This window comes from Hemibagrus wyckioides, linkage group LG07 (assembly GCF_019097595.1).
Source record: "Hemibagrus wyckioides isolate EC202008001 linkage group LG07, SWU_Hwy_1.0, whole genome shotgun sequence".
NCBI lineage: Eukaryota > Metazoa > Chordata > Actinopteri > Siluriformes > Bagridae > Hemibagrus > Hemibagrus wyckioides.
The window spans coordinates 13,932,891-13,947,214 of NC_080716.1; the positions used below are offsets into that span (position 1 = coordinate 13,932,891).

At 37.5% G+C, this 14,324-nt stretch overlaps 1 protein-coding gene across 1 annotated transcript; it reads left to right on the forward strand.

The window, feature by feature from the left end:
• The first annotated feature begins 3,741 nt into the window (after positions 1-3,741).
• On the forward strand, positions 3,742-10,978 carry lgi2a (leucine-rich repeat LGI family, member 2a). The gene is made up of 8 exons (XM_058394061.1): positions 3,742-4,056; positions 4,326-4,397; positions 5,055-5,126; positions 5,405-5,476; positions 5,559-5,630; positions 6,163-6,332; positions 6,622-6,786; positions 8,037-10,978. The coding sequence occupies exons 1-8, from the start codon at positions 3,872-3,874 to the stop codon at positions 8,852-8,854; spliced, it is 1,626 nt and encodes a 541-aa protein (XP_058250044.1). The 5' UTR covers positions 3,742-3,871; the 3' UTR covers positions 8,855-10,978.
• Positions 10,979-14,324: the final 3,346 nt, after the last annotated feature.

The following is a 14,324-nucleotide window of genomic DNA, read 5'->3' on the forward strand; positions in this document are numbered from 1 at the left end:
AGTTCAGAGCACTATACACACATTCACACCTACAGGCAACATACACTGAACAAAATTATAAACGCAACACTTTTGTTTTTGCCCCCATTTTTCATGAGCTGAACTCAAAGATCTAAGACTTTTTCTATGTACACAAAAGGCCTATTTCTCTCAAATATTGTTCATAAATCTGTCTAAATCTGTGTTAGTGAGCACTTCTCCTTTGCCGAGAAAATTCATCCACCTCACAAGTGTGGCATATCAACATGCTGATTAGACAGCATGATTATTGCACAGGTGTGTCTTAGGCTGGCCACAATAAAAGGCCACTCTAAAATGTGCAGTTTTACTGTATTGGGGGGGTCCGAAAACTAGTCAGTATCTGGTGTGACCACCATTTGCCTCACGCAGTGCAACACATCTCCTTCACATAGAGTTGATAAGGTTGTTGATTGTGGCCTGTGGAATGTTGGTCCACTCCTCTTCAATGGCTGTGCGAAGTTGCTGGATATTGGCAGGAACTGGAACACGCTGTCGTATACGCCGATCCAGAGCATCCCAAACATGCTCAATGGGTGACATGTCCGGTGAGTATGCTGGCCATGCAAGAACTGGGATGTTTTCAGCTTCCAGGAATTGTGTACAGATCCTTGCAACATGGGGCCATGCATTATCATGCTGCAACATGAGGTGATGGTCGTGGATGAATGGCACAACAATGGGCCTCAGGATCTCGTCACGGTATCTCTGTGCATTCAAAATACCATCAATAAAATGCACCTGGGTTCGTTGTCCATAACATACGCCTGCCCATACCATAACCCCACCGCCACCATGGGCCACTCGATCCACAACGTTGACATCAGCAAACCGCTCACCCACACGACGCCATACATGCTGTCTGCCATCTGCCCTGTACAGTGAAAACTGTACATCGTCCATGAAGAGAACACCTCTCCAAAGTGCCAGACGCCATTGAATGTGAGCATTTCCCCACTCAAGTCGGTTACGACAATGAACTGCAGTCAGGTCGAGACCCCGATGAGGACGACGAGCATGCAGATGAGCTTCCCTGAGACGGTTTCTGACAGTTTGTGCAGAAATTCTTTGGTTATGCAAACCGATTGTTGCAGCAGCTATCCGGGTGGCTGGTCTCAGACGATCTTGAAGATGCTGGATGTGGAGATCCTGGGCTGGTGTGGTTACACGTGGTCTGCGGTTGTGAGGGCGGTTGGATGTACTGCCAAATTCTCTGAAACGCCTTTGGAGAAGGCTTATGGTAGAGAAATGAACATTCAATTCACGGGCAACAGCTCTGGCGGACATTCCTGCAGTCATCATTCCAATTGCATGCTCCCTCAAAACTTGCGTCATCTGTGGCATTGTGCTGTGTGATAAAACTGCACATTTTAGAGTGGCCTTTTATTGTGGCCAGACTAAGGCACACCTGTGCAATAATCATGCTGTTGATATGCCACACCTGTGAGGTGGATGAATTTTCTCGGCAAAGGAGAAGTGCTCACTAACACAGATTTAGACAGATTTATGAACAATATTTGAGAGAAATAGGCCTTTTGTGTACATAGAAAAAGTCTTAGATCTTGAGCTCATGAAATGGGGGCAAAAACAAAAGTGTTGCGTTTATAATTTTATTCAGTGTAGTTTAAGTCCACTTAACATTTTTACTTGGGACGAGACCAGAGTACACAGAGAAAACTTACATGGATACAGGGAGAACATACAAAATGTAATACTGACAGTTACCCGAGCTCCAGATCGAAGCAAGGACCTTGGATCTGTTAGGCAGCAATACCATTGTGTGACCATGAAGGTATCATTTTTTTTTCTTTCTGTACTAAACTACATACTTCTAGATTACTGGAACAACTGATGCCTGGGATCTTCGTTTGTCTCTCTGAAGGAAGATTCTATGTATATAATCTCTATAAAATTGTATATAATCTAAGAAAATGCTTCTGCTTGATTAGAACCCTTAAGTATCCAAAGAACCATTATGGAACCTTTATTGCTACGATCATAAATTATGCAGTAACTACAGTGTGTCCAAAAAATCAAGAACCAATGGGATTTTAACTATATATATATATATATATATATATATATATGTGTGTGTGTGTATATGTAATGTGTTTTTATTATTTGTTTATGTATTTTTGGGGTCCCTGAATATTGGTTAAGCTCTGGCATGCTCACAGCCATGGCCCGGGTTTGATTCCCGGCCAGAAGAACAACAGTGGTTTTTGGTTTTATTTGTTGGTTGAGCTGAGGGGATGTGCAGCATCTGTTTCTAACAACAAGGTGTTGAGTCAGCCTGTTCCCAGCACTGGAAAAGGGAATTTATGTTCAGCACAGCAACACTGCCATTAATAATTCATGGAAGATGATCTGAAACCATCTCTTTCGCTTACTCTCCTTTCTCTTCCTTGTTCCAGTTTTTACTTTAAATATATAGTTTTCCTTCTGACTTACTTTATCTTTGCTGCTGCAATGCCAGAATTGTTCTCTCTCTCTCTCTCTCTCTCTCTCTCTCTGTCTGTCTGTCTGTCTGTCTGTCTCTCTCTCTCTGCTGAGTCAACAGTTTATTCATTAAACTCTATCTATACACTTTTATTTCCCTTCTCACTCTTTGCTCTATAGCCTGCTGCTGACTTTGCACCATAGCATTTTGTACAGAGTGGCTAAGAGCCGGACATAAACTTCTGCTTGATGATTATGGAATATCGATCAGTCTTACTGCAGTGCTCAAGTCTTATGATGGCATCAGTACTGATTTCATTGGGGAAACTGTTCCTCATCCTAGGAATTACTGTTGTTTTATGTTTATTAATTACATTTTATTAGTGGTCACAACATGTGGATCCAATCATTAGTGGACTGAATAAAAAAACATCCTGTCTCTCTCCAAGGTGCTGATCTGCAGTTCCCAGCCTACATGTAAATGTAATAACGCCACATACTTCTTCAGTACTTTCAGAATAAGAAGGGAGACTGTGTTAAGAGATTTAGTTAACCCAAATCTAAATGTGGGTTGTGTGTGTTAATATAACTGAATAAAAGCTGTATTTTTAGCAGTCTTAGTTCACGTTTTCTGAAGTATTGCATCACAACAATTATATAATTATAGAAGGTTAGAGTGAGCATCATAATGAACTCGGTTTAATGAAATTGGTTTATCTTAGTAGATGTAACCAGTGCATGCTGTCCAACATCAGTGCCTGACTTGTGCACAAAAATGCCACAGCAATGCTATAAAATCTAATGGAAACCTTTCTCCCAGTAGAAGGTTATTATAACAGCAAAGGGATGACCAACTTTGGTTATTAAGGCTGTGATGGTCAGGCGCCCAAATACCTTTGGCCATATAATTTATACATATACATATACAATTTGTTTATACCTTTTACATAGACAGGTGCATATAGCATACCTGTAAAGCTTTAAGAGGTTATTACAATTCAGCCTTCATGCTTAATAGTGCACTATATTTATATTTCCAGGCGAAAGCAAGTTAGAGAAGTTAGCTTGCGTTGCTGTTTTGTGTAATCCATTTAAGCAGTAAACATTGTCTGTTATGTACTTATTATAAAAAGGTTATTGATTAAATAAGTCAGTGTGAGTGTCTTTTATGTGAGCTGCTGTAGTCTCCAACACTGGGTGCGTTGATCAGTAATAAAGCAGAGAGAGAGAGAGAGAGAGAGAGAGAGAGAGAGAGAGAGAGAGATGCAGCTGAATCGCTGATGTCAGTAGCTTTGGTTCACTGCTGCATTCTCATGGTGCAGGGCGGACCGCTCTCAGCCTCCTCACCTCAGCTCCATCCGCTCTCTCTCTCACTCACTCACACACACATGCAAACTGCCCTGACACCATCAACATGCTGGCCGTTATTAAACGCTACGCTGTGATAGTGTCCACCGTGCTGCTGTGCTTAGTGCCATCGGGCCACACGGGCAAAAAGGCAGTGAAGTGCCCTTCATCCTGCAGCTGCTCCAAGGAGTCCATCATCTGCGTCGGCTCTTCATATGTACCGCGGAGCACACCGGGCGATGTCAGCTCACTGTAAGTGTTTCCACTGATCGCAAAATAAATCCGATTTCCACCCGCGAGCTGATCTGCGCCTTAGATTATAAAGCAATCACTAGACTACCTGTGTGATATACGTGATGCCCTGGCGAAGAAGAACGCAGCGTACAGCATCATATATTACACACGTAGCCATGACCTGTACTTTCTCCATGCGGCAAGTTGAAGCGATATTAAACGTCGTTATTCATCATGTGTGTCTATTTCACGTATTCCTCATGAACAAATGCGCCTACGCTTTCCAGGAGCATTGTGAATGGGACCTTCTCTGAGGTCAGGGAGGCCATGTTTGCACACATGCCATCTCTCCAGCTGCTGTAAGTCCTGAATTATCATTGTTAGAATTGGATGTGAAAACCTGATTAAAGATTCCTGTAAGCATGCTAAATGTGAGATTTGGAATAAGGTAAACTTCTTAAAGGAGTCATCCAGATGTTTTTTTTTTACTGTATCTGATTACATTTTAAAAGCATTGCCTTTATTCCTTATTCAAATTAGTATTCAGATTAATCTCATCCAGTGGGTATTATTGTGTTCAGATGAACCAACGTACAGTGAAAATAAGGAAGTCATGTAAGGGTTAATAACTTGCACTAAAACTGTAGATGAAGGGTCCAGTTGGAGAGACAATCAGCATATCTGTACCTTTCTCACTTGAAAATTGATCTGATCTGTCTGTGACTTATGGAGGACAATGCTATTGTTGACTTTGTCTACTAGAGACATGATGCCAGCTTTGACTTACCATGTAAAGGATAAAAATAGATCTGAATCTGTATTAATATCCGATGTTGCAATGGTTAGGAAATATGTTCCTTGTACTTAATAAATCATTTATTAAAGGGATACAAAATTCTGGTTGGTGTAACTCAAATATTCCTGTATTAGTTCTGAGTCAATGAGATTATGATGCAGTCGCAGCCGCTACATGATGCAGTGCTTTATTTCTTCATGCTCTCTATTTGTTTCCACAGATTACTTAATTCAAATGCTCTTACCACAATTAAAGATGATGCATTCTCTGGCCTACCACATCTTGAATATTTGTAAGTGAAATTACTTTTGTGTCATGAAACATCTATACCACAATGGGAACATCCCTGGTTAAGCTGCATTAATAAATTGCCTTTTTTCATTATGTATGTCTATCCTCCTCTCCCCTGCTAGTATAATGATATACCTCCTCTCAGATTAAAGTTTTGAACAGGCACAGCATCATATTACTGTTATGGACATATTTTTTTTGGATATGTGTTTTGCTTACACATACTTTGTGGTATCCTAATTTATACTATATGATCTGTCTTAATCTGTAATCTTGTAGGTTTATTGAAAACAATAAGATTGAGACTGCATCGAAATATTCCTTTAGAGGGCTCAGGGACCTGACTCATCTGTAAGTTGATAATATTACTCACCTTATTTTCCTACTTACACGCTTATTGAATTGATTCGGATGCTGTATGTAATCCCCACAGGTCTTTGGCGAACAACAATATCAAAGCCTTGCCAAGAGATCTCTTCAGTGATCTGGACTCGCTAATAGAGCTGTGAGCAGCTTATGTTTCAGTTTGTGTTGAAATTCATTCTGTATATATATATATATATATATATATATATATATATATATATATATATATATATATATATAAACATATATATACTGCATATGTTCTTGTCTCTAGACACTCTGTAGTATTTGGATCTGGATGATTATAATTAGATTTTATTTAATTAAATTGTATATACTTTATTCTAACGGTCAAGTTTCTGTAAAGCTTTAAAGCTGAGCGTTTAAAGTTGAGTTTTGCATATGATGAAAACTTTTCAGAACTTTTACCAAAGTATATATAACGTTTTGAGACTTAGATTTTGAAATTCATCTTGTATTCATTTATCAATTCAAGGTTATTAAAGGTTTTTTTCTTAAATTATTCCTCTTACATGGTGGTCCATTTAATCTCAAGTACCTTAAGTGCTTTGTTATAATTTTTTTTAAATGCTTGTTCAAAACGGTTTTAAGTCTAAAATCTTTTGTTTGTCCTCTCAGAATCTGCTATGGCTAACTGTCTTCTTCAACAGAGACCTGAGAGGCAATGCGTTCGAGTGTGACTGCCGTGCTAAATGGCTGATGACATGGCTGAAGAACACCAATGCCTCTGTGTCAGATATCCTGTGTGCTGGTCCAGAGGAGATGAAGGGAAAAAGGCTCAATGACATGACAAGCCTCCATGATGAGTGCATCTCCACAGGTTGTGTTTGTGTTGAAACAATAGATAAATTGCTAGGATTTTAATACAAACTTACATTTTAGACACGATACATGTAAGCAGTTTATGTCAAACCTAAAAATGGCATTGTAGCAATGCTGGCATTTGGTCTCATGATCGCCATTCCGAAGCCCGATGACTTAACCACTAAGCCAGATTCAGATGCAATTTTTTAAAATCAAATTTATTGAAATATGCAAACTTTCTAATGATACCTACTGGAAACGCCATTTCAAACTAACATCTACTATCTTGTCCTAACATTATACAGATTTCATTCCACTCCAGTCTGTGACCACAGAGTCTCTTTCCGTGGACACGTTCTCCCACAAGAATGATGTCTATGTGACCATCGCTGCCCCTAATATAGAGAGCTGCATGGTGCTTCAGTGGGACCACATCGAAATGAACTTCAGGAGTTATGACAACATTACTGGTAACATTACCTCATTAAAACAAGTAATATAGAACATTTTTGAGTAGGCATTGCTTTATCAACTTCTAACTTCAGTTGATATTGTTTTTCTCTCGGTCTTGGCCTGTGGGTTTGCCATGATGTATAATTTCCCAACTCTAACACAGCTGATTTAATATTGATATATAAAGATTATTAATGTAGAAAATTACCAAAATATACCATGCACCTGCCCTTTACCTTAGGGATTAAGAGCACTAATATTTCAAAAACCTAAATTCCTATTAGTATAAATACAACTTGACATTCTGTATCTGGCCTCATCTCATTACCCCATATTGTTACACTGCAGACCCAAAAGCATGTAACAGACTAAAAGAAATATCCACCCTAAATACCTTTGTTTTTTATCAATATTTATAATCAAAATGCAGGGACATGGCAAGCCTTTGAGTACATTGGGAAAGCTGGAATTATAAGTATGTGATGTGCTGTGTTTATATATTTTTATTATTTTAGCAGTTGCCAATATGTGATCTCCAGTGATGCACACATTCTATTTTATGATTTAATCAACAAGTTGGTCTGTTTTCACTTTGGCTAAGGTTTTTCTACATTACCCACATAATCAACTGCCAATCAAGTGTCTGCTGTGGTATTAAGTGGAATTAGTCCTCACTTCTTCTCTACCTAAAGCAGTCAGTGCAGCAGCAAAACTATAGTTCTTTAGTCTGTCCAGCTCGCTCACCTCCTCGTATGTACACTCAACTTAAATAGATCAGATTCAAAAGTATCAACTATGTTACTAACTCTGCTCTACTAGCTTATAGATTGTTAACTAGCTGAGCTGAGCATCTGCTGAAACAATTGGGTTATGTAACGGCAGTGCATTCTAGTACTTAGAGTCAAATATTTGCCACAATTTTTACATTGTGAGTGAAAAGAGAAGCTCTTGCTCCTTTGTTTTTAGGAGCTAACAGCAAACCTGACTGTTAGCACTTATGAACTTGATCATTGAAACGTTTTCCTATATTAAAAGCCATTGTACCTGAGATAGCAGGTACCCATTAGTGTAGTATAGACCGCTAATATGTCAAACAAATAAGGAAAATACAGCAACAATTAACAAACTAGCAACTAACAAACTATCACAGATTTGTCAATGCAAACATAATTAATACACATAAGGGTTGACTTTTCCTTTAAGAACTATACTGTTTGCAAACTTTTTAGGCTTTTGAAGTCTGTCTTATTTCTTCATCAATCCTCAGGTCAGTCCATTGTTGGCTGCAAGTCAGTGATCATCCAGAACCTAGTGTTTATGATTGTTGCCCAGCTGTTTGGTGGTTCTCACATCTATAAGTTTGATGAAGACCAAAGTAAATTCACCAAGTTTCAGGATATTGAAGTCTCCAAGATCTCCAAGCCCAATGACATAGAGACCTTCCAAATTGGTGATGAATGGTTCTTTATCATTGCTGACAGCTCTAAGGCTGGCCTTTCAACCCTCTATAAGTGGAATGGCAAAGGCTTCTACTCCTATCAATCGCTGCACGAGTGGTTCCGTGATACTGATGCAGAGTTTGTAAACCTGGATGGCAAGGCTCACCTCATTCTGGCCAGTCGTTCTCAAGTTCCAGTCATCTACCAGTGGAACAAGGGTACACAGAAGTTTATTCAGCAGGGTGAAATCCCCAACATGGAGGATGTAGTTGCTGTCAAAGCATTCTGGATTAAAGAGGACCTGTATCTGGCTATGACGCGATATATTGGGGACTCCAAAGTCCTTCACTGGACTGCCAAGCATTTCTCTGAGGTTCAAGCCCTTCCTTCAAGAGGTTCCATGATCCTTCAGCCATTTTCCTTTAAAGATCGTTATTATCTAGCTTTAGGTAGTGACTACACATTCTCACAGGTCTACCTGTGGAATGCAGAGGACAAGGTTTTTGAGCGCTTTAAGGAGGTCTACATTCAGGCCCCACGCTCTTTTACCGTAGTCTCAACATACCGCAGGGACTTCATCTTCGCTTCCAGCTTCAAGGGGAGCACTCAGATATTTGAGCACATCATTATTGATCTGAGCCTTTGAGGTCTTATAGACAATGTGTAAAAAATGTTGAATGGAAGCATTTCAGCATCCTACAATGTCTTCCATTTAAAATGGGATGTTTTCCAAGGAAGGGTTCAAAATAATGGCTGTGAGTTCGAAATAATTTGTAGTTTGTGGTTTTATCAGGTATGTAATGTAAATTCATGTGCATGGTAATTCATGCATTTGTATGAGGTTTTTTTTGTTTCTTTGCAATTCAGCATTTAGTCGTTTTTGTACATCTTTAGCAGAGATGTTTTTTGCACCCAGTTGAGAAAATAATACTCATGGAGGGTACATAGCTCTGAGCAGAGCTGCTCCTTTGTAGTCAAGTCATTTGCATTACTAACACTAACATGGTCTTTAAGGACTTTCCATTTCTCCAGCGATCGTGCTGCGGCACCTGCATGATACTGTTGCAAAGATGATTTCAATCCAGGCATGCTGAAAAATACAGATGTTAAAAGAAATACAGGTGACAAAGTCTATAATAGTAAATATCCCAGTATCTGTCATACTTGATCCTTAATTTATATATTCTTGCACACATTATTTTGCTGAATTTAAAACCTGATTATTTAAAACCAGTTACATACTTTTTTTTACATGCTAAATGGTGAAAAGTATATGTAAGTGTGCATAGTCAGCTAAAACTTAAATCTGGTTTGTTGCATCCTAGATTCAATCCTATTTGGAAAACTTATGAGTTTCAAAGAAAATTCAATTTACTTTGTAAAGCAAAACAGAAAAACACAAAAAAATAGATTTTTTTCTATGTAATCTAAACCAATTTTCTGTTCAATGTATCATTACATTTCAACATTGGCCAGTAATATTCAACACTCCATTATTCACCCAGCATGTGGTCTCAATCTGTCTAAAGGCAAAATGTCAGAGTAGGCATAGAAAATGTCTCTAACTACTTGAACCCTCCCTGGTTATTGAAATTACTTGTAAAAAAAAAAAAATACAGTTAATGTAGTGTACGTTAGATGCTGTTGAGAAATAGAGAAGATCTAGGGCAACAGCTTTTTGATAAACACCCATACGATTCTTTGGAATATTATAGCCACTTAGGTAGTACTAAAACATTTTTTTTCCCAACTACATGTCATTCGATTTGCACAAATTTTATTCTCTGTGGTTTTCTTAAAATCTGGAGGTTAGATCTGGACTGATCACACAGTATGTAGTAGGTTGGAACCAAAAAATTAAATAATCCACAAAACAAAACAAAACAAAAGAATTGTATTGTGTTCATCCCTAGTTTTCAGTTTAACACTCAGTTGTAGTGCTGAGTTTATCCCCTAGAGGACAGTGTTAATGCTTTTTCTATTAATTATATTTCTCATTAACAACAGTTCTGACTGTAGTTATTTTAAAAGATAAGGAATATTAGGATACGATTCACCCTTTTGTTATGTGATTGTACATTAAACAAGACGTGATATGTCTGATACCATTAGTGCTTGACTTCCTCCAGACTTCTGAATGTTTTTTTCACATGCAGAAACGTAACTGGTCACATTATGATCTTTATTACGAATGTAATTTCCAAAATGAGAGACTTGCTGTAATACCAGTGGAATAATTTTTAATGAAATACAAAATAAAAGAACACCAACAAAATTACAGGGAAAATCTCTTAAAAGCACAAAGTTTTAATCATGCATTTATTTTCTTCTTGTATACTTCTGGTCATACTATTCTGCCTTTTGGATTTTAATTGATCAGTATTGACCATGTCGATTGTTTAATGTTGAGTTATTTATGTATTGCTACTGAATGTCAAACATACTCAGAAAATGAGTGTTTCAAATCCAAATCTTTTTAGCTTCCTACAAAAGTGGATTTGAACACTGAAGACCCTTGAAATATTTGCATATTGTAAAAGCATGCTTTTCAGATTTGAATGTACAACACGTTCAATTTTCTGATGCAAAAACTCCAAAAAAAAAAAAAAAACCCCAACAGCTTTCTGATTACAAGTAGATAATTTCCTAGTTTCATAGTTCCACTTTAACAGAATAAAGATGCTACATTTATTTTTCAGAATATATATATACATATACGTTGTATGTTTTTCCATGTCATTGATTTCTGTGCTAATTTCTGGAACATAGCTTTTGTGTTTGAATGTTATGTACATTTTTGAATACTACTAAAATATCAAATAAATGCTGATGAGTACTATTTATTTTCATGTAAGGTTTTACTTCTGGATGACCTCTGTGGAGGAAAAACAACAAGGCATTTCATGCAATTACACAGTCACACTGCTGGTATGAAAACAATGTCTGTCTTGTATTTACTCTTAATGGCATGTATGATACATGTGTATATGTTTCTGACTATTTTTAATGCACACTTCCACACAACAGCAGCATTGCCTTTGGCTTGATCATTTATGGTTAACCATAATACACTTAAAAAGTGTCATTTAGGCATTCATCTAACACACTTGGATGCAGTTCTCTGTAAATTCACAGAATTCATTCTGCTGCTAAAATCATGAGTTACATCATCAATAAAGATTTATAAGTCTATTTCAGACATGCAAACCCAAGCCATGACACTACCATCACCATGTTTCACAAATGAGCTTGTGGTTTTGTATTATGAGCAGATCCCTTTTTTATCCATTCTTTGGTCTTTCCATCACTTTGGTAGAGGTTAATCTTGGTTACAAAACCTTTTTTTTTTTTCATTTTGGCGTATGACCTCTATATTTTTGAAAAATTCGAATGATGGATTGTGACACCTTCATCCCTGCACTCTGGAGGTTGTTGGTGATGTCAGTGAGTTGTTTTGGAGTTTTTCTTCACAGCACTCACAATGTTTCTGTCATTAGCTGCTGTGATTTTTCTTGGGTTGACCTGCTCTGCTTTTAGTATACCATTGATTTCTTTCTTTTTCAAATTGCTGTATTGACTGTGAGTCTTTCCCCTCTTTTCTTAGCTTCAAAATAGCTTTCGGTTCTCCCATAGACAGTACTCCGAGGCCTGTTTCACAAAGCTACTTGCAGTTTAGGTTTACAGAACCAACTCTAAATCAAACAAATCTACTCATTAGTTTAATTAATTATGGTTAATATGTTTCATGAAGCTGGTTGTCAAATTTCTCAGTCAACCTTGGTTTTAACCCGGAGTTAATGATTATTTAACATACACATGCTCATAAAAACCAGACATGGGCAAAAGCAGGTGTGCATATATTTGACGAGCAAGAGATTATTATGCCAAAATATGAACAATTAACACTATACACAAAGAGCAGCAATGCTGCAGCTGCCAAAGTTCGGGAAAATTACTGGCGGAGAATCCTTCTGAATCGATTGAAAACTTATCACCTCAATATAGTTCATGTAATTTAACTTAACATAAATCTAAATTGTTTAATGAAATATTTATTAAAAAAAAAATAAACATACATTTATAAAAATATATGATGACAGAAATAATTAATTGGAATCAGATCCTTGTGCTGGCTCCTCCAATTGGGTTGTATTTATACAAGGTACATGTAGATGAGTTGGACTTGAAAAAATGAATTCTAAGATGCAAGCACTTGCCGACTTACTGACTGTAGTGTAGCATAACCCAACACCTTACGTTTTCTCTAGGTTTGTGGAAAAGTACTGAGTTTTCACAGCTTTTTTCTTCTTTCACATTATTATTATTATTATTATTATTATTATTATTATTATTATTAGTGGTGCTTGCTATGCAAAGCATCACTATTATTATTCCTCATACTTATTATTATTATTATTATAATTCTTCTTCCGTACAAATTTTGTCCGCTAACTAGTCCCGCACCGTTTGTCAATTTTGAGGTTCAGGAAAGATGTGCTATGACTTTTATAAGCGATCGGAATTCCGGTATTCCCGGTACGGAAGCTCAAAGTGGAATTTTTTCCCATAGACCTCCATTATAAATGGTGGAGGTTTCCAAAAGTTTTGACATCACAAAAGTATTGGCACCCTATGTTAAATGCTCATGTTAAGGCTAATGATAAGGTTAATTCTCATGCTAATGTTGATGCTAATGCTAACGTTGATGCTAATGCTAGCGCTAACACTAACATTAATGTCAATGCTAAAGGTAACGCTAATGCTAATGTTGTTGCTACTGCTAGCGCTAATGCTAATGTTAACGCAAACGCTAATGTTAACATTAATGCTAATGTTCAATGCTAATGCTAATGTTGATGCTAAAGGTAACGCTAACGCTAATGTTGATGCTAATGCTAGCGCTGATGCTAATTCTGATGCTAACGATAATGCTAATGCTAATCCTAGCGCTAATGCTAATGTTGATGCTAATGCTAACATAAAGCTAACGTTGATGCTAATGCTAACATTAATGCTAACGCTATTGCTAATGTTCATGCTAATGCTAGCGCTAATGCTAATTCTGATGCTAACGATAATGCTAATCCTAGCGCTAATGCTAACGTTGATGCTAATGCTAACATAAAGCTAATGTTGATGCTAATGCTAACGCTATTGCTAATGTTCATGCTAATGCTAGCGCTAATGCTGATGCTAACGTTCATGCTAATGCTAATGTGAACGATAATGCTAACGTTAATGCTAATGCTAACGATTATGCTAATGCTGATGCTAAAGACAATGCTAACGCTATCGCTAATGCTATTGCTAACGTTCATGCTAATGTTACTGCAACATACACATGTGACATCAAACCACTCGGCACAATGAGGGGAAATGCGTCAGGGACGAGTTTTGCCACGGCAAGCACCACTCACATTTTCTTCAGGAAATGTACGTCTAGTTATTATTATAATTCTTCTTCTTCTTCCGTACAAATTTTGTCCGCTAACTAGTCCTGCACCGTTTGTCGTAGTCCCACAAATGAGGTGTCAAATCGTGCGGCTTGTTCGGGAAAGATGTGCTTTGACTTTTTTAAGCGATCGGAATTCCGGTATTCCCGGTACGGAAGCTCAAAGTGGAATTTTTTCCCATAGACCTCCATTATAAATGGTGGAGGGTTCCAAGAGTTTTGACATCACAAAAGTATTGGCACCCTGTGTTAAATGATCATGTTAAGGTTAATGCTCATGCTATCGCTCATGCTAATGCTAGCACTTATAGTAATGCTAATGCTAGCGGTAACGCTAACATTAATGCTAGTGCTAATGCTAACGATGATGCTAACATTAATGCTAACGCTAATGCTAACATTAATGCTAATGCTAACGCTAACATTAATGCTAATGTTAGCGCTAATGCTAATGTTAATGCTGATGCTAAGGTTAATGCTAACGCTAATGCTAACATTAATGCTAATGCCAACGGTAATGCTAATGCTAACATTAATGCTAGTGCTAATGTTGATGCTAATGCTAACATTAATGCTAATGCTAACAATGATGCTAATTATAATGCTAATGCTATCGCTAATGCTAACGCTAACATTGATGCTAATGTTACTGCAACATACACGT